This window comes from Anolis sagrei, chromosome 1, assembly GCF_037176765.1.
Source record: "Anolis sagrei isolate rAnoSag1 chromosome 1, rAnoSag1.mat, whole genome shotgun sequence".
NCBI lineage: Eukaryota > Metazoa > Chordata > Lepidosauria > Squamata > Dactyloidae > Anolis > Anolis sagrei.
In genome coordinates, this window is record NC_090021.1 from 95,639,959 (window position 1) to 95,661,718 (window position 21,760).

General features: G+C 39.8%; 1 protein-coding gene across 3 annotated transcripts in view; it reads right to left on the minus strand.

Moving 5' to 3' along the window:
* PRDM1 (PR/SET domain 1) overlaps positions 1 to 21,760 on the minus strand; it is a 105,286-nt gene that overhangs the window by 24,932 nt on the left and 58,594 nt on the right. The window contains exons 1-2 of one of the 3 annotated variants that reach the window (XM_060753106.2): positions 17,841 to 17,911; positions 4,855 to 5,103 (exon numbers count right to left, since the gene is read on the minus strand). In XM_060753106.2, coding sequence (XP_060609089.2) covers positions 4,855 to 5,037 — 183 coding nt within the window. In that variant the 5' untranslated portion in view covers positions 5,038 to 5,103; positions 17,841 to 17,911. Of the gene's footprint in view, positions 1 to 4,854; positions 5,104 to 6,735; positions 7,046 to 17,840; positions 17,912 to 21,760 lie in introns of those variants that run through there. The other 2 variants (XM_060753104.2, XM_060753105.2) reach the window with 2 other exon arrangements.

A 21,760-nucleotide genomic window follows, 5' to 3' on the forward strand; every position in this document is an offset into this window, starting at 1 on the left:
ATCACCTTGAGAGCCCATGGGTTGGTTGAGGGGTTTGTAAATAAATACCTAAAGGAACAAATGAAGTTAACTTTAGAAAGAGCACACTGACCAAAGCCAAGAGGAAGACAACTGCTGGAACTAACCTAGAGTCCTAATGAATTATTGCTGGAGCATAGCTACTGTAGGCCTTCTATAAACATGTCACTGCACAGTTGAAAAGATTCAATGCTGTCATGTGTCAGCTGTCCCTACAGAAGCTACTTTTCTAGATGCTTTATGAGCATCACTGACCTTTTAGCTATTTCACCACATTTGTCTCTGTCACTAGACTGTGCCACAGAGCACATCCTGACATGCTGCAGCTTCTAGATGAGAAGTAGTATTCTAGTTTTCTATATTTAGTATTTTCTTCAGAAAACAGACTATGTCTATCCTGATATCTTATTTAATATCTTCCTTATTAGAAGGACAAACAAGCACAGGATGGAGGTCAATTAATTCACACACGGTTGTTTTTTTTAGTGGGCACTGACATAACACTAAACAAAGTAAACACTCAAACAAGTAGGAACTGGATTTTCACGGCCAGGTGTTGGGAGTAAAAATGATTTAATTTTAGCCCCCTGTTAATCTAACCTTCACTTCCCTGCTGTTGCTATGATGCCTTGTTCTGAGCTCTTTCTTTTGAACAATACACACTTTCATTCCTTTGTTTTCAAGCAACACTGAATGAAAGGATGAAAAGAAGTCTTACATCCTATAATTTATTCTTTCTAAAAGGGTGGAGCGAGAGGAAATGTTTTCATATTGTTTCCGTCATACATAGAAGCAGGAACAGAAATAACAGCTGGCATTTATGCACAGGGAAGATACATAAGTGTTTAGCCCATGGGTCAACTTATTATTTTGTATGAATGCCTGCACTGATTATGTTGATCTTCCTTTTGAGAGGAAGGATGGTGTATGCATTATTAAAAATGGCAAACATTTGAAATAATACCAGCCCTCCTTAAGTGTAGCTCTAATACGCAAGCAGTATTATTGTATGTGGGTTGTCTTTGAAGACAATGTTCAACTGCACTTTGGACAAAAATATGACAGTTAGGTTATAGTAACTGTGGCTTTGCACATCTCACCAACCATAAAATAACCACATGGGTTCCCAGGCTAAATTCAAGGCACTTTAAAAGTCTTAAATAGTTGGAACAATGCTATTTCAAAGGCTGTATTTTCCAATAATCTTCAATAGAAACCATTCTGTAGGCTCCTCATGATGATCCTAGATAGACTTTTCCTGTCATGGAAGCTTGTATTTGCACTTGCTAGAGGCCAAGTCTTCTGTAGTATCTTTCCCCCCCTACATACATCATCCTTTTATTCCTTTGGCTTTGATTTATATATCTGGCTCTTATTCTGTTTTAATGTTTACTACATATAATACTCTGTAATACATCCAAGGAAGTGAATTTGAATCCACAAAAGCTCATGCAAAAATAAAAACCAGTTAGTCTTAGAGGTGCTACTATACTCCTTTCCCCCCTTCCTGTCTTTTTTCATCCTGCTATTTCTTTGAAAATTATTGAGGACTATGATTTTAAATGGAAAGTAGTGTAGTTTTCGAGCTTCACCTAAATAACTGCATAAAAAAGTAAAGGTAAAGGTTTTGCCTTGACATTAAGTCTAGTCGTGTCAGACTCGGGGGGGGGGTGCTCATCTCTATTTCTAAGCCAAAGAGTCGGTGTTGTCCGTAGACACTTCCAAGGTCATGTGGCCAGCATGACTGCATGGAGCACTGTTACCTTCCCACAGAAGCAGTACCTATTGATCTACTAACATCTGCATGTTTTCGAACTGCTAGGTTGGTAGAAGCTGGGCCTAACAGCGGGAGCTCAACCTGCTCCCCGGATTCGACCTGCTGACCTTTTGGTCAGCAAGTTCAACAGCTTTAACCAACTGCACCACCAGGGGGCCCAAATTACTGAATAGTAACATTCAAATAAATTGATATTATGTGATCTATTTATAGTACTGATCAGTTGCCTATTTGTGGTTTGTACTTATTTCAGTTGAGAGAGATGGTTTAGCAGTGAAAACCAAATCAAAGAGCTGAACATACCATACAATGAATGCCCACAATAAACAAAGCACCAAACAATAAGAACTGGAATAAGCAGCTTTAAAATCATGCCAACTCATTTTGTAACTACCTAGCTAAAGACAGCTTCCTAGGATAATCACCAACAAAAGTAATCCACTTGACATTCTGTGGTATGCCTTTCTTTTTCAATAAAAGGTGGGGCTGTACACTTAGTAAAGCAAAAAAAACCCCACCTTTTAAAAAAAACAACAACCCCCAAATCCAGGCACATATAAAACACAAGGAAGATCTTCAGGCTTTTGAAACATCACTCTAAATACAGTGCTTAATGACATCAATCATATTTCACAAGCATGTTTTCCTCCGTAAAAACAGCGCATTGCTTGTGTCATTCATTACATGTGAGGTGATTTGAGTAATCTTTTTTTAAAAAAGGGTTCAGCTGTCAGAATTTACTGAATTATTCAGGGTCACATAAACTTAGAATTGATTTGTAAGCAAGCATGAGCACTCTGGAGTTATACTAGCATCATGCTACATAGGAAAACAAAGAAAATTTCACCCAGTTGCTTCCCTATTAGTGGGAAGAGCCAGTGTTAATCAACAAAAAAATAGTTTCTAACATAAGGGTTTGAAGTTCAGTATCTAGCCATGAGCTACAGATTGAACAGCTCACAATCCTTCTGTCCATTCACTCTCCCTCCATCAAATATTGGTACTACTCACAAAGCATAGCTAAATTTGAGGCAGCATTCAATGAACACATATGTTCTGATTCTGAAGATAAAAGATACAGAATAAAGCAGGAACAAATAATTGCAAAGGTGGTTAGAAAGAAAAGGATATGAAAAGCACTGTCTATCTACCCAGAGACTTCACATATTCAACCACTTATGAGAAACATCAGCTACAGGTTGAGTTTTCCTTATCCAAAATGTTTGGGAGAAATACCCGTATTAGCCTATATATATGTATCATGGGATATCTTGAAAATGGGAGCATAGTCCAAACATGAACTGCATTTACGTCTCATCTAAATCTTGTACACCTCGGTCATTCCACAGATATATAAACCCAATTTTCCTAGTTCCAACAGACCTCACAACCTCTGAGGATGCTTGCCATAGATGCAGGCAAAACATCAGGAGAGAATGCTTCTAGAACATGGCCATACAGCCCGAAAAAACTTACAACAACCCACTTATACACATTGCCTGAATATAATTTTATACAATATTTTAAAATAATTTTGTGCACGAAAAGTACACTGAGCCATCAGAAAACAAAGGTATCACTATTTTAGCCACCCATTGGACCATTTCAGAACACCAGAAAAGGACCGCTCAATCTGTGCTGTTGCAAACCCAAAGTCACTGTATGAAACCATTTTGCCAACTGTTGTGACATGAGGCTATAATGTAAGAAGATGCCAAAATTTGGCAACATGGTGCAAGCAGGCTTCTTTTAATTAACTCTGCTTGTGATGTAGCAGTGAAGTTTAAACCAAACAAAGGCACGCAGAAACAGGTGCGCGCACACACAGAGATAAACACAAACACACACACACTTCATATTAAACCATCAAGTTGCTTCATCTGAGTTCGTGCTGAGGCTAATCAGTCAAGTGCCAAGTGTACTTCACATAGTATTACAACTTCATCACCTGTTACAGCTTCATCATAATATGCTTGGAACACTTCTAAAGCATCTCTTTCCCTTAGCCTGTTAGCGGGATAACAAGCCTGCTACGAATTCCCGAGGCACTCCAACCACAGTGATAACAGGGTACTGATTTCTATCAGCAGAAGGTCTGGCCCTAATTCTCCATGTGAGCCTTTCCATGTTATTTGCTTTATAATATTTTAATAACTACAAGAAAGGTATGAATGCACACCTTTCCTTAGCACTGCGGTCAGTTTATTTAACCACAGTAGAAGCACAGGTTATAGCAGTTCCACCACAAGTTGTAGGACAGGGACAAAAATGCTGGGCTGTCCCTACCATTATTAGCCAGCTGAACATCACGCCTAACTATAATAGCTACTCTATATGAAGGAAGGAATAAACAGGCAACCAATTGCTCATCCAGGATAATTTTTCTTCAGCCCTTTTGAAACAACAACAAAGAATGCAGCCACTCTAGAGACAAGGACTGAAATATACTTGTGTGTCCAGCTACAGATAAAGGTGTACTACCCTAGATAAACAAGTCACATAAACACCAGATACTGGTTGAGTGATCTGACCAAAGGTTCATCACCTCATAAAACCAAAATGATATAAAAACCAACGAAAAACCTCAGTTTAACCATTTAAGAACAACTTGCCCGTCCGTGTTTATGCTTCATACCTTTACAGCAGAATAGAGTGAACTATGCTAGTTCACTGTCTAACCCACCAACTAAGAAGTACATACATATGTAAGATCATCATTCAGGTATGAATGCTTGGGTCCCTTATTGAAAGGATGAATTCTAAACTAGTTTGGGATGCATTTTTTTTAATCAACACCATTTAAGGTAATTTAGGGACAACACAAATATTAAAGATCGGCACCATGTGACAGTTGCAAAGTATTTTAACTTGCTGGATGCTAGAAATTAAAACTGTCAATTACAAGAATTTTCCCCAAGTTTCTGGTATGATGCTTCCTGACTTAAAGATTGGTACTGTCCAAGTATGAATGAACAAATCAAAAGGACATTCCCACTTCCAAGGTCAATGCGATCTGCTGCCAATTTGTGCTCTTCCTTAGTGAACACACTCTTACTTACCTCTTTGTCATTTTCAGCATATTTGAAAATCAAGTTCCTTGGCAAGGAAGACTCAGCCTGGGTTATGGGGGTTCCTTCTGTTCCGGGCTCCGTGAGGTGATCGTTTACAATGTATGTACACTTGTCTTCAAATTCAGCCTCTGTCCATAGAGTCATATCAGCATCCTTCATGTCCATTTTCATTATCAACTTTGTTCCTTTTCTCAGTGCTCCGTGATTCACAATATATGAGTTACACAGTGTGGCAGCCTGGAAAAGAAAATCACATTTACTTCTCATTCTCTTCTCAGTATCTCTAGCAGTGTGTCACTCAGAGGGCACTGCTGGGATCGAGGAAAGAAGAGCCTGAATTGCTGTATAAACCAACGTGCCTTCTCCGAAGTAATAGCTTCAAGACTTAGGGGAATGGCAATTAGGATAATAATAATAATGACCAAAATAATGCCAACATTTTACATGTCTGCACTTGTGCACAGGATATTTCCTAAATAACTGAATGGCAAGAAAACTGAAAACTCAAAGACTTCTGTGTGCTAGAGAATCTCAGGAAAACCTCTCGGAAAAGTGTCACAAACAAGGAAAGGAAAAGGAAGGAACTGCTGTCTGCGTCTGAATGAGCTAAAAATGGAAAGTGCAGCCTGGAAGAGCGGAACCCAGCCTAGTCTTTTCCAAATGAGGAAGGCTGAACTTTCCCACCAGCTTCCAACACACAAACAACTTTCAAAAACAACAACCCCCCCCCCCCCCCCCGCTGTATTGACATCCTCTTATCCTCTGGCATGGAAAGCTAGGGGAGACTACATCCTGGCAGCATCGTTCCAGAAGCAACCTCTGAAACATTCACCAGGGGAAAACACCACCACCATCACCACAAAGAGAATGAAAGATAAAGTACTTAAATAAGGGACTTGTTCTAGATCTGAAGCTCTGTTTGGTGACAAGTTCTGAGAATGGCCCCTTGGTTCAAAGCAAGCTAGGGAAATACACTAAATATCAGAAGCCAAACAACTATTTCTCAGCCTCAGTCTTTCTTCTAGGATCTTTCCTAAATAAGTCTTCTGTGTGCTAGAGAATCTCAGGAAAAGCTCTCAGAAAAGTGTCACAAACAAGGATTTACAGGGTTGCTGTAAATGTTACTACATATTATTCCTGTTCCTCTCCCACTTTGAAATGAAAACACTATCATTTAAAGAAAGCATCATTGTAGTATTATTTGGGGGGGGGGCAGGGGCTAAAATAGAGCAGTGTAGTAGCATTCCATTAAAAAATAACACACGACGTTCAGGGTTATAGTTCGCTCATCCAAGTGTCAGCAAACCAATTTACCCATTAGAAAAATACTTTTGTTTTCCTTGGTATAAAGTTACCAAATTTAAAGACAACACAAAGCTTCAAACTCCAGCATTACATTACTAATACTGTTCAAGATTTTTGTTTGGATTGAAATAAGGTTCAGGTCACATTTACAACTGAAAGAAATAATTCAAACGTTTCAATGTTTCAAAGTACAAAGTTAGTTCAGTTCCACACTTCACAGCTTGTCACTTTGGCAGCTCCCATTGCTCCTCACACAGTGAACTTACAAGCTTGATGAAACTGATTCCTCGTACTCAGGAACTATGTGAACAAGGCTTAACACTTTAGTAAGCTGGGAGAAAGAAGTAATACTGAAACTCAGTGAACTGGCAGTTACTACTACCAGTGAAAAGAATTACTCATCAAAAAGACAAAGGTCCCTTAAACTTGAGAGAGAGAGAGAGAGAGAGAGCCTCCAAGAAAAAAATGCTTCCCACTGTCAACACCTTGGATGCAGTATTCATTCAGAGAACTGACCAGAGGCTCTGTCTCCTGGATTCAATAAGGAGGAAGAAAGTTGCTTACCAAGGTACAGTCCACAAATATTTCCAGCTGGCAGCACGGCGTTTCAGGTAAGTCTCAAACATATCTACAGCGTAAACATTTCTCCTGCCTTCCACTTGTTCGGTTCAAGTAATACTGACTCACACCTCGAGACTTCACTCTTTTCCTTGCGCTGGCCTCTCTCTCTCCGCCGGCCTCTCTCTTCTCTACTGTCAGACAGGTGCTGCTGCTTTGACTTCTTTGAACACTGTTACAATACTCTCAGTCTGTGTTAACCAAACAGACTCTTCCTTTCTCCTCCCTGTTTCAGGTTTCTTATTAGCCACTCATCTCTGATTTACTAATAGTCAGGCTGCCAACAGCCCCGGGGGTGTGGCTATCTATACCTGTCTGTAACTCACTTATCCAATGAAACTCTGATCCAGTCAGAAGGAATTTTTCCTTTCTACAGATCAACCCAATGCAGATCTTGCACTTACGCACACCCCTTTGCTCACATTCGCTTGCAGCTAGCGTCGTCTCAGTCTCAAGGGGGAAAAAAGTTGGTGGTTTAAATTACTATATAATCATGCGTCTTCTTAGAAATCTGTCACTTGTTTCACAGAACTACTGGAGTAAGTAGAAAGCAACACAATTATTGTATCTGTCTTTTTTCTATCTCCGGAGTAGTTCTTTAAAAAACAAATGTAAGTTTTTTAACAGTACTAATCTTAATTCTAAGATAAGATTGTTATTCAGTTTCACCCAGTTTGGCTTTTTATTGGGGGGGGGGGATCTTTTCTGCATGCCCACCCCCTCTCCATGTCATTTCTCCATTTTATAATGTAATCCTATACATGTCTACTTAGAAACAGTCAAAATTCAATGGGACTATTTCTAGGAAACAGAGGGTGCATCCACACTGTAGAATTAGTGCAGTTTGATATACTTTAACTGCTGTGGGTCAATGCTATAGAATCATGGGAGTTGTAATTTTACAAGATCTTTAGCTTTCCTGGCCTAAGAGTGTTGGTACTTCACCAGACTACAGATCCAAGGATTCCATAGCATTGAGGCATGACAGTTAAAAGTGATATCAAACTGCAGTGTAGAAGCACCCTTAGTATAAAAGAAAAAAATTATGTGCTATTTCAGTGGTTCTCAACCTGTGGGTCCCCAGATGTTTTGGCCTTTAACTCCCAGAAATCCTAACAACTGGTAAACTGGCTGAGATTTCTGGGAATTTTAAGCCAAAAACATGTGGGGACCCACAGGTTGAGAACCACTGTGCTATTTAAACTGACATAATTTGAAATTTTTGCAAAGAAGGATTCATATATTAAACAGTAAAAAAGAAAAGCTCAATTATTACCAAGTGTATTAAACATGATCGCTTAAAGCACTCAGTGTTAATGACAAAAGGATTGGTGGATAGTAATTATAGGTATATGTGCTCTGGCCATTTCTTTTTCCTCCTGTTCATGTTAGTATGCCGTCTTGAAGGAAGGACATCCTGTGATGATGGCATACAATGTCCTATTTTGTTTGTTGTGAAGCACATAGACCTTGCATTCCTACTTCTCATTACCAAACAAATCAAATCTCTAACTTCCTTCAGTGGTCCTGGCTCTTTACTGAGACATCCTTCAGCTTACAGCAAGTTATAAGGATGCATAGCTCCATTTATAGTCACTCACAATATTACAAACACCAGTCAGTTCACCGGAGGACAAGTCTCCTACTTTTCCTTTTTACATCACATCTGCAGACATGTTTTTATCGTGCCTTTCCTCTTACGTAGACAGAAACTTGTTTTGACTTGCTATAAAAACACAATAATACAAGTACCTGTTTATGCGAGAATTTATATTACTCAGAGAAATCATCGGCACTTTTATTCTTTGTAGTTAAAGAACATTCACCCCGACACAGTTACCACTCCATCGCCCGCCTAAGTTCTTACAGAAGAAGGTGAAAGGGATTATTTGTCATTCTAGGTGACATGCTACTGAAAATAGTACATATCTGTGTAAAGACCTTTGGCATCTTCTAATAGAGAAGTACTCATACCATTGGACATAAGTAGGACAACAGCGCCAAACAAGTGTCCTGGCTTAACTGTTACTGGTACATAATTCCACAAGAAAGGTGGTAAGGGCATCACGTTGACGGGTATAAAGGTAATTGGATATGCAGTAGGAAGAAACATTCGTTTAAAGCAAAGAAACCCAGCCACCTTGACTCTGATGCTGGGCAATTAACTGATGCTGACAGAGAATTGCATGACTACCAGCCACAGAATAGCTTCTTAAAAAGTTACTCTCTGTAGCCACCCAGAAATGGGGGGCATAGTGGTGGTGGGGAGGAGCTTGGTTAAGTTCAGTTTTATCACACCGCTCAAAGCAACCCATGACCTCTTCGCCTCCATAAATAGGAATCTAGTGTCTAGATCCAGGGAAGTCACGCTACCCCTCTATTCTGCCTTGGTCAGACAACACAACTGGAATCACACTGTGTCCAATTCTGGGCACCATACGTTATAGGTTATGTCAACAAGCTGGAATCTGTCCAGAGGAGGATGAATAAAATGAACAAGTGTCTGGAGAACAAGCCCTATGAGGAGCAGCTTAAAGAGCTGGGCATGTTTAGCCTGCAGAAGAGAAGGCTGAGAGGAGACATGATGGCCATGTATAAATATGTGAGGGGAAGTTACAGGGAGGAGGAAGCAAGCTTGTTTTCTGCTGCCTGGAGACAAGATGCAGAACAATGGCTTCAAACTACAGGAAAGGAGATTCTACATGAACATGATGAAGACCTTACTATGAGAGCTGTTCAGGGGTGGAACTCTTTGCCGCAGAGTGTAGTGGAGGTTCCTTCTTTGGAGACTTTTAAACATGGCTGGATGGCCATCTGTCGAGGGTGCTTTGAATGCATTTTTCCTGCTTCTTGGCAGGGGATTGGACTGGATGGCCCACAAGGACTCTTCCAACTCAATTATTCTATTTTTCCATCAGATTATCCTACATATTAATAAGGCTAGAAAATTTAAATATCAGCTCCAGAAAACACAGACCAACTTATTCATGGATCAACGTGGCAACTGTATCTCAACTTTTATTTTTAAAAAATCCTTTCTTTGATTATAGCAATGAAAGGCAAGAGCTTAGTCCTTCCCAGGAGAACCTAAAATAAGCATTGACTTGGGGAAGTACTAATGTTCACTGAGAGTGCCAGATACCACTGTTATTTCCCCACCAAGGCATTCAAAAAGGCCAGGCACAGCACTATGGCAGTAAGAGTAGAATGCCTTGGTGGGGAAATAACAGTGGTATCTGGCACTCTCAGTGAACATTAGTACTTCCCCCTCTCTGCAAAATGACCCTTGGGTCCTATTAAATAATTTTGGCCCCCTAACCTGTCGTCAACTTATACATGAGGTGGACTTATAAATGAGTATATGCAGTAAATTAAAGTACTAACCATGGAGTTAGCGACTGTCTGAATTCATCCCCAGAAATCAGGATGGCCAAGGAGGTGCTACTATGCATTGCTCCACTAACACCTGTGTGAACAGATCACACAGACTGTCTGCCTGGATTCGCTGCTTCCTACAGCAGAGTTACCGATCTCCTGTGGCAGGACAATATTCAGAACGCTGAAACCAACCTTGCTACTCAACATGCTCCCTATATTGTTGCAAAGCATGGGAGGCTGACCTATAGAGGCAGTGAATATATTAAGGTAACAGGAAAGGGCCCCCGTGAGACAGAACAGCAATGCAGTTAGTCATATTGAAGCCACCTCTTTCTCCCCACACATGTACTGAGATGTAAGTCTCATTTTGACATGAATAGGTCCCAGAGGTGCATTTGTTCCTGAAATTTTATAACAGATGTGATTATTGTCGAAGGCTTTCATGGCTGGAATCACTCAGTTCTTGTGGGGTTTTTTGGGCTATATGGCCATGTTCTAGAGGCATTTCTCCTGAAGTTTCGCCTGCATCTATGGCAAGCATCCTCAGAGGTGAGGTCTGCTGATTCCAGCAGACCTCACCTCTGAGGATGCTTGCCATAGATGCAGGCGAAACGTCAGGAGAAATGCCTCTAGAACATGGCCATATAGCCCAAAAAACCCCACAAGAACTGAGATGTGATTATGTTATAACATCATTCCCAATTTGCAAAAATTATATGAAAACACTGAGGCTGTTCAGAAGGCAAAAAAGTGTCCTAATGATATTTCTCCAATATCATTAGTGATCATTTATTGCTATGTTAAGTTGTACCCAGTCAAAGTTTTAGAATGCAAAATCCCTGTGCCTTGATAACTAAAAACAAAGACTTGCACGTACACATCATAATTAGGTTAGCACTATGGTTGCAAATACCATGAGAATTTTGCCCTTTACACACCTGTGTAACCATTCATTTCCCAAGTGTTCTGCATATTTTTACACTCATTCTTTTCTCTTGTCCTATGTCTTTAGAAAAGTGTTAACTGATTTGCAGTTTGTTGTTTTTTGAATAGGATTTGCTCACAAATTTGCAGTCTCACTGTGGCTCATTTCAGAAAGAGGACTTTTTAATCATGTTTTCATTTTTCCCTCTCAGCTCACAGAAAACCTCAACTACTTTATTAGTCAGCGTTTCTTTCTTTGCAGCAAAGCATGAATGGCAATAACAGGGCTGTGATGTCAGAAACTCTCTCCCCACCCCAACCCCACTTCCTTTGATGCTATCATCACTTCGGCTCAACCATCAGCTTCGGCAGCAGCTCCCCGTGCATATAAGTCTCTCTCTCTCTCTCTCTCTCTCTCTCTCTCTCTCTCTCTCTAGAGATCTCTCTCTCTCTCTCTCTCTATATATATATATATATATATATATGGACAGAAAAGGAGGCACGGTGCAATAAAACTGGCTTCAACTGATGAAAGTTTCATTAAGATTTTGTTGGGGTGTTAAAGTGCAAAAGAGATTAAAGCACAGCTATTTTCACATACTCCTCTTCCTTATACAAACAATGCCAGGATAGCCGGACCACATCAATAGCAGAAACAAATCCCTTCATTTTTCACCCACTTCCTCCATAGAGGCGTCTTTATGGTTATAAACATTTGGAGAGCAGCTCTGGTCATGATCTCAGCACTGAAGAGCCAGGCTTACATTTGCCTTCATTTTAAATTCATGATACATTGTCATTATTACAAATCTTGGTAGATGTCTGATGGGATGAAAGAAAAGTGTAAAGGCCTCATTCAGTCTCACAAAAACAAGCTATCCTACAGATTTCAAATGTCATTTTAAGAATGCTATTACTCCAAAATGACAGCATGTGATAGACATTTCCTTTCTAGAGGAAAAATAACAATGCATTTCAAATTTACCAGAAATGTACAAACTCGGTTGTTGTAGGTTTTTTGGGCTGAATGGCCATGTTCTAGAAGCATTCTCTCCTGATGTTTTGCCTGCATCTATGGCAGGCATCTTCAGAGGTTGCGAGGTCTCACAACCTCTGAGGATGCCTGCCATAGATGCAGGAGAAACGACAGGAGAGAATGCTTCTAGAACATGACCATTCAGTCCAAAAAACCTACAACAACCAGTGATTCTGGCTTGAAAGCCTTCGACAATACAATGTACAAACTGCTTGAACAATACAACGATTGGAGCTTATAAAATCTCTTAACTAAAATCCCTGGAAAATAACTTATCCAACTTTCAGTATCTTCTCATAGAGCATACTGGATAACTTGATCATACAACTTCCAACTTTATTTTGGATATGTTATGCTACACTAAGTGCAGCTATGAGAATATTCTCAAACAGCATCAAACAACAAAATTACCTGACGCCCAAGTTATTAAAAAATGCATCGTGCCACATTCATTCACTTCATGGGTAGGAATCAAAAGACCATTCCAGTCTCTGAGAGGCTTTGAAAATATTTTGTAACAAGTGTTCTCTGAATTAGCGGCAATGCAATTTTATACATATCTGCTGAGAAGAGTGTAATATTCAATTCAGTGGAACTCCTTACCAAGAATAAGGCAGTACAAGAGCGTACCTAAATCATACAATGTAAAAATGTTTGTGGAACAATGTAAGAGGTTATCATGTTCAGTGCATCCAATACTTGTTACCATATCCATCAGGAGTAACAATCCAGGATGATACATAGTTCTGACATGCATAGATGCTATTTATTACATTTTTTTTCAAAATTCTATTATGAAAAAGCTATATAATACCTATTGAACTATTTGGCATTGAGAAGGGAAATAGATCCTTTTCCGGCCCAGTTTATGAATGCCCATGTCTAAATATCTGCTTTGAGCACTAATTTAGAAGCTTTATGCTAGCAGTGGTGTTTTTCCCACCTGAATGTACACTATAGACTTATATGACTTTAAACACTCATTCCTATTTTTCAAGGAAACCTGGAAAGTAACATTAGTTCTGCAAGGATAACTATAAATTTCTCACTGTAAGTCCTCAGCTAGATTAGTTACCTCTGTGTTAATAAATAAAATCTATCACTGACAGTGCTTCTATTTCCTTTTGCCAAGCAGTTTATATGGCACTTTTTTTTCTTGTGTCAGGAGTGACTTGAGAAACTGCAATTTGCTTCTGGTGTGAGATAATTGGCTGTCTTCAAGGAGGCTGCCCAGGGGATGCCTGGATGTTTTATGATCCTGTGGGAGGCTTCTCTCATGTCCCTGCATGAAAAGCTGGAGCTAACAGAGGAAGCTCATCTGCGCTCTCTCCCGATTCGAACCTCTGACCTGTCGATCAGCAGTCCTGCCAGCACAAGGGTTTAACCCATTGCACCACCGGGCACATTGGGGATACCAATATCTCAGCTACATAATTAGTATTAATAACACAAAGTTCCTCAAGGTCTTTGAGGCTTTTAAAAAATGATCAATAATTCTGCAAACTTCATGAAGAATCTTTTTTGGCTTCAGCAGTTTTGTCAATGCCGCTTTCCAAGTCAGTGCACAAGCTTTAATTTAAACCCAAGTCAAACTCAGTGTTTCTGTCCATTGTATCATCTTTCAGTTCAGTGCTTTACGCCTTCACTGTGATTTGAAAACAAGGTATGCGTGTGTGAGAGAAGCAGGCAGGAGGACACCAAGGTTTCTTAGAACCGAAGTTGGATTAGAATAAGAACTGTCCTTGAGAAACAAGGTTTTGCAATTGGTATTTGTTTTTAAGTAAATGCCATTGGGGGAAAATGCTATAATGCCCACGCTGTACTCTCCTCATTATCATGATTAATTCCAAAATCTGATTCTTGACTTTAAGAAGAATAAAATGAAGCCACATTTAGAAAATGTCTACTTTGGCTTAATTTCCTGTCATCATATCCACATATCGCAGGGACTTTTTCTCACCTCCTCGGGGAGGCAGATCTAAATTTCTGGCAGTGATAGTGGCATTTTTTTCCAGCTGGTGAAGTTAAATGAATAAATATGATAGATTAATCTGTCCTCTTTAAAGAGCTGGCACTTTGTCCTCTTTTCCAAATGTTGTAAATGTTTATTTTGCTAAATCCAGGAAAGGTTTTTAAACAAAGAGAGGTAGGAGATTCCCCCCAGAACTATGCATTCTTTCTTATCTTCTTCTTTATCAACAGGCTATTGTTCTGCCAATGGGCCTGACTGAGGAGGAGGTTAATGTTCAAATAGGTGTTTTTCGCTCCACTAAAGGTATACAGGTTGCTGACAGAAAACCATCAGAGTCTTGAGCTACTTCCTTAGAAAGACAATAATACGTCAAGGGGGGGGGGGGAAGGGAGCATTATGTGACTCTGTTAGAAAATATCTAACAATTGAATCTGCTTTTCTTTTTTGTTGCTTTTACTCCTTGCACGCCTCAAAACAATAACTTTTAAAGAAAGACACTGTACCCTGGAAGAGATAATCCCACAATGGAGAGTCCATTAGAGGTATTAAGGCACTGGCACCAGCTCGTCCTGACAATAGACAATTAAAGCTGATAAATCTGAACTACTTGTTGCTGTTCTAATTCCTTGTAATTGTGTGCTGCTTGCCCTGCCTCCTGCACACAGGGATGAAGCATGCTTCCTTAATCTCTGGAGTACCTGACCTAGTTACTACGTGGTCTTTTCAGGACCTGTCTTCTTCCCATCTGGACCTCTTTTCTCTCTCTCCCCCTCCCCTGCCGCCACCTCCACCTTCCGCCAAAGCAACAAGGGCAGCTAGCATTAAAAGGAGAAGAGAAAATATAAGAACTCAGTGCCTTGATCAATATTTCTTGAGCTCCAAAGTATACACTGCTCTGCAAATAACTGCTAATCATAGCCAACACTAGAGATTAAACAGCACTTTTTCATCATTAAGTACTCAAGTCGTAGAACCTATAGGCAGCGATAAGTCAAAGGGCATTATTGGTTACTGGCTGACCAACTGGCATATTGGACTCTCATCTGCTCATGTAAACACACATATGTATACTTGTACAACCAGGCACCAGTGCACACAGGATGTGTAACGTTTTCAGATGTTTGTTGTTTTTATTTTCTCACTAGTTTTTCAAGTAGGCTATTTACTTTTTTATTAAGGAGCCCCCAGTGGTGCAATGGGTTAAACCCTTGTGCTGGTAGGACTGAAGATCGACAGGTCAGAGGTTCGAATCTGGGGAAGTGTGGATGAGCTCCTTTGTCAGCTCCAGCTTCCCATGCGGGGACATGAAAGAAGCCTCCCACAAGGATGTTAGAACACTGAAACACCCGGGCATCCCCTGAGCAACGTCCTTGCAGATGGCCAATTCTCTCACACCAGAAGCGACTTGTAGTTTCTCAAGTCGCTCCTGACATGAATACACACACACACACACTTTTTGAACATATAACAAACACACATGCACACACTCAACTTGATGGAGAACCAGTGGTTTGATCATTGGACTATGATTCTAAAGATCAGGGTTTAAATCCTCACTTAGCCTTAGAAATCCATTGGGTGACCTTGGGCATGTCACACTCTCTCACTGTCAAAGGAAGGCAAAGGCAGACTGTTTATGAACAAATCTTGCTAAGGAAACCCTAGGGTAGGTTTGCCTTAGGATCTCCATAAATTGAAATTGGCTTGAAGGAACACAAAAACAACAAACCCATACAGATAATACTCCCCCTACTTAAAAAAAAAGTTAATTGTCCGAATTTCAACTTGTGTGGTCTGCAAATCAGCACCTTTAAATCCCATGCCATTCACTTCTAGCTTTTATAAATAGGCCATTATTTATGTCTGTTAATGTGAGTAATAAAGACTGGAAACTTTGAATATCTGGGTTTAACCAGATTCAAAACAGAATATAATCCTCTTGTAGAGACTGATTAATAATTTCAGGATGCTTGAGTTGGCAACATAGGAGATCAGAGAAGATGATCATAACAATGCCTTCTGGCTTTAGAAAAATCTATTAAAATTTTTTCTTTCTTAATTTTTCTTGAACAACAAATACATAATTACTGTCTGTTTTGCAATTAGTAGTATTTTTTTCTCAATTGTTATTGGAATGACACTATGTCCCATTATGGCATATCTTTGGAAGCCAGGAAAAATCATTTTCAAAACATGTATTATTATTTTTAATATGTACTACCACTACCCAACATTTTTGGGACCCCTTATAAACACAAACTTCTCTACACTGCAGTGTACCAAAGCTAAACGGTTACAACACCCACTCACAGCCATGTTCCCAATCATGCTGTTTTCTGATTTTTTTCCTGTTGTTACGATTCCGATTGTCTGTCTTGAGTGGTTGGAGAGCATCATTCTTCCACTAATGTTTTTACTAATTTCCATTTTTAAAAATAACTTTTGAAACAATAAGCCAATGGAGCCTCATTTCCGCAAAGTGCTTCTATGAGGAAAAAGGTCATTCTAAGTATCTTTAAAAAAATTCTTACAGTTTCATATCAGTGTAATCTCCCCACCCCACTAATAGCACATTTCTTTTTAACAAGGCTCGACATTCTGGAGTGCAATGAGGACACTCCAATTGACAACTCAGCTTGTATTTCAGCATATGGAGCCTTAGCTCACAAAATAAATGGGAGAAGTGCTTTGTCATAAAAAAGGAGGGAACAGATTGCTGTAAAGAATGCCCTGGATCTTTTGTTTCCATTTAGGATAACAACTGGGCTTTGCAAAGAAAAGACAACAGGGCAGTTCATACTAAATTGGACCTGCCAACTGCTAGTTAGAATATTGCAAATAATTTACTCTCCATGATAAAAGCAAAGGCAAGCAACACCCAGCAGGGGCCCAGCTGATAAAACTGTGTCAAAACTCAAACCATTTGTCAACTGGGAAGCAAGGGAGCGAGCTGAAAGATGGACTCAGGAAACAGAATTATCTGGAGCAACACATTAACTAGTATAAATACTAAAGAGGGGGAGTAAACACATTTACTGGGCAGTATCTTCAACTAGCCAGGAAGTCACTCACGTAACTCACTTGCCCGTGCCACCCAAACACTCATTTGTTAGAGAACTGTAGTATTTTGTCCATTGTGTCATTTCATTTGATGCACAGCACTGAACAGCTTGAAGCAACACAGAAAGAAGTGTAATTCAACCAATCTCAATGCAAAGTCATGTTAGTGTCTAAGCAATAAAACCCTCTGGTCATAAACACACAAGATAACACCTATTAAAACTCCATCTATGTTGCAGAGTTTTCTTTATCAATACCAGGAAGGATACCAGGAAGAAATGAGTTTATAGCATGATGCCAAAAAAGGGGGGAACCATACAGTGCTACCTGGAAGAGCAGCCTGTGAAAATATCAGAATATCACAAGCTGAGAAATAACACTCAAGGCTCAAAAATACAAATAAGTAAATGCTTATTGAACACATATAAGTTTTAAATACTAACTTGCTCTGTCTGCTACAAATGAAGGTAATTTTTGTAAAAATAAAAAATAGACAAACATGAAGTGCCAAAGTGACTGAAGAAACTGATTGATACTTGCACGAGGATTGTTTTAAGGATAATTGTGAGGGTAATACATAAAAGCAATAAGTATTGTAACATACAAAACACTTCAATGGCACATCAGAAATAACTGCCATGGACAAATATGAATCTATTGCATTATGATAGTTAACTTTACCTTTGATTGGCCATATAGGAAAGATTTTTGGTCTTCGTTCACACATCCCCAGGTTGTAGTCCATATGTCTGCCCGTTGTCACTCACTCACTCACCCCACTCGCCCATGCACACCCCTCGCACCCACGGACACACACCACACATGCTTTCTGCCGCTCGCCCTGACACTCTCCTCTAACCCCTCCTGGAAGTGAGCCTGGGATTTTAGAATTTTCTCCTCTGAGAACCTCCCCCTCCCCTTTCCTTCTACTCCACCCCATTCAGTAATTAGGCTTAACAAGAGCAATTAACAAAATAAACTCCGCTTAGACTGGTGGTCTGATAATTCCGATTACCCAAATGTTTGAAAAATAAGCAAAAATATTTATCTTAACAGAAAATTGGAAGACAAACTATGACTATCTTTCCATCAGATTTAAACCTTCCATTATACAAACACTATGAAATATAAACATGGATTTAGATATTTAAAAGTATATTTATTTTTTACCTAGTAACTATTATACATTATGTAAAATGTGTATTGCTAGAATAAAATTTGTAATTTATTTGCTTGCTCGCTGCTGGACCACTTTGAGATTATGACAGATATTTCAAAGAGCCTTCAAAGAGCCCCAACATTTGCAACAAAATATTGTGCTTAAATTAGTCTTACCATTATATCACAAAAGCTATTTATGTATACTCACAGATTTTCTGTATCACATTCTACCTAAAACACAATAGTCCCAATCCACAGAAATATCACAGTATAAAGTAGTATGCACACTGTTAAACATGCATAGTAATATATGTGATTTTTTAGTATATTCACACAATGATCTTTTTTTTAAAAAAAGTTATATTTACACTAGCAGAAATAAACATTACTTTATCCATCTCCAGAACATCTGTAGTTACCTTTCTAGGTTTGATGACTGGTGAAGGAAGTAAATAGATGGTTTGTTTTCCTTCCTCATGAATACCACAGCAGATAATTAACACCATCAGAGATGCCAGGACAGGGAAAGGGAGATACTTGATATGTGGAGGTAGACATGCGCTTTTCAGATTATACAACTGGGAGACAGTACAGAAGAAACTTTTAACCTTATGTGTACCCACAGTATACTATTACATCTGTACTTTGGACTGACTCATGAGACAGAGTTGCAGTAAATAATGTTTGTACGCATAACATTTAAAAGTAAATGAAAAGTATAGAATGAATGTCTGAGCAACTGTTCAGTAATTCATCTGCATTATGTTTGTAGATGAAGCTAGTGTACCTCAAGCAATCTGACATGGGAGAGAAGAACTCCCCCCTCCTTATGTGCTAGGAACTGGCATTGTATTTGTGCCCACTGGCTACAACCTTTTCCCTTTTTCTTTGACACAGTACAGCTGTCTTACCCATGGATTCATTATCTACAATTTGAGTAACGCAGACCCCCAAAAATATTCCCCTGGAAATGTTTGTGGGCGACTCTAGGATGTCCTTGCTCTTCATTTGTGTTATATCATGTTTCTTTGTTGTTAGGCATAAGGTAAGTTTTTGGAAGTGGCATAATTTACTATTTCGGGGTCATTTTCCCTTTCTTTGTGAATACAATACTACTAAAACAGTTCCAAACATATTCTCTCTTAAGCTAGGTAAGTGGGAGCAAGGAAGTGTAGTGCTAAATTAATTACTCTGAACGCCCACTATCCTGAAGTCAGCCACTTCCCTTCCAAAGTCCACTTCAATCATTTCAAACAGGCCACACTCCACACCCTCCATCCCAATGGGTTAGTCTTTCCTGATAGAAAAGGTTTTTTTAACTAAGAAGAATGACTGGAAGTGTGTGGGAAGACTGCAAAATTGATGCCATCCTCTACAAAGCACATTAGCAAACCACACAGATACCCAGGCGCCATAGCAAAGGATTGCTTTGGGCTGATTCTGTGGTACCTGAAAGCCATCCTCTTTAGATGACTCAAGCTTTAGAGTAGTTTCCAATAGAAAGGACCAAGAAGTAACTTACTGTTATCGGTCAAAAAAGGATCAAGGCCACATCTGACTGATTTTTTTTTTAAAAAACGGAAAAAATAAATAGTACTCAACAACAGATTAATTAACTGAAAGTGTGCTACAAATAGGACAGTAATCATACATCAGGCTTGTGGACTTAAGTACCAGTCAATGTACTTATGGATGACAGCAGAGATTGCTTTCTAGTACACCAAAGCAATTGGGAGTGGTACGGGGCATGGAGATATGGGGTATGCAGCCCCCAGTGGCGCAGTGGGTTAAACAACTGAGCTGCTAACTTGTTGACCAAAAGGTCACAAGTTCGAATCCAGGGAGTAGCATGAGCTTCCACTGTCAGCCCCAGCGTCTGCCAACCTATCATTTCGAAAACATGCAAATGTGAGTAGATCAATAGGTACCGCTCCGGTGGGAAGGTAACGGCGCTCCATGCAGTCATGCTGGCCACATGACCTTGGAGGTGTCTGCGGACAATGCTGGCTCTTTGACTTAGAAATGGAGATGAGCACCAACCCCCAGAGTTGGACACAACTGGACTTAACGTCAGGAGAAAACCTTTACCTTTACTATGGAGCATTATCTACTTAGTCACTGCTTGACAGAGTATGTGCCCAAGTTTGTTTTGACTATTCTTGAGCACAGAGAGAAAGAGGAGCAAGTTTGGTATGGAAGAGGCAGTGGAACACCTTTTTGGCCAGATCAGTTGCTGGGAAGACAGTTAGTGCCTGATAGACTCACAGCCCAGGTGCTTCAGCACACTGAGGTAGGGCCTTGTTGAACAAAGGACTTAGTCTTTAAAAGTGCATACAAATGATACCTGCGTGTGTCACAATAAGATGCCAGTAAGAACAAGAGTAATAAAATAGAACAAGTGGCTTCATCCTTACTTTTTGAGGCATAAGATTGGAAAAGAACAACTTGTATTGCCATCTGTTAATATAAGAAAAGTTATGTTCATGTAGTTCAGTACTATACAGGCAGGCCCTGGGTGAAAAACAAGATAGGTTCTATAGGTTTGTTCTTTTGTATGTAAGTTGAATGGGTCCATTTTAAAAATGTAATTACAGTAACATTTTGTTTTGTTTTGGGTAGCACAGGGAAGGATTAACACTCCTGTAACATTTGTTTTGTTGTCTATGCCCCTGTTCAGAAGGTTTCACCTCACTTTCTGTCCCTGTGACAATTGTATTTTGATAATTTTGGGTTGTTGTAGGAACAAGGATTGACTTCAGTGGAGACACCTTTTCTTCATAGTAACTCCTTCCTAGTGGTAGATTTCCTCCCACTTCTTATTGTCTCATTCCTGTTTGTAACTAGGGACCTCATTAGATGGGCAAAATTGCTCATGCTAGGACACTTGGACTTCAGTTGAGGCACAGAGCCCGCCAGCTTCCATCACACAATATAGATGAGCTTCTAGAGGACTCTGTGCCTCAACTGTGCCAAGCATTGCAGGAGGCAGCAACACAAGAAGCTTCCCGTGTTGCATAAGAAACAACATGAGGAAGTCAGGCGGCGATGCTTCCCTCCATGGGATGGGATGAGTGGCAAGGCGGGTGATGCAGGGCACGGAGTGACGGGTTCTCCCAGTTGGGTCCTCCTGGATTCGACATGATCTGTGTCCAGCATGGGCAATTTGGGGGCGAATGTGACGAGACTGTAGGAGTCGTATGCATGTTTTGTGTGTTTGTAACTTGGAGAACTCCTCCACTGAGTAGCTGGCAGGACACTACCTGAAAAGCTACCAATAAACACAAACTGGAACTCATACACATGCTTTACATGTAGTCCCATTCATGCAATCTATCCATTGCAAACACTAAAATAAAATATGCAGTGTATGTGTGTTTGTTGACTGAGAGGAGGGCTTGGCTCTTTCTATGGGATATGCAGTTGAAATTCCCCAACTACAC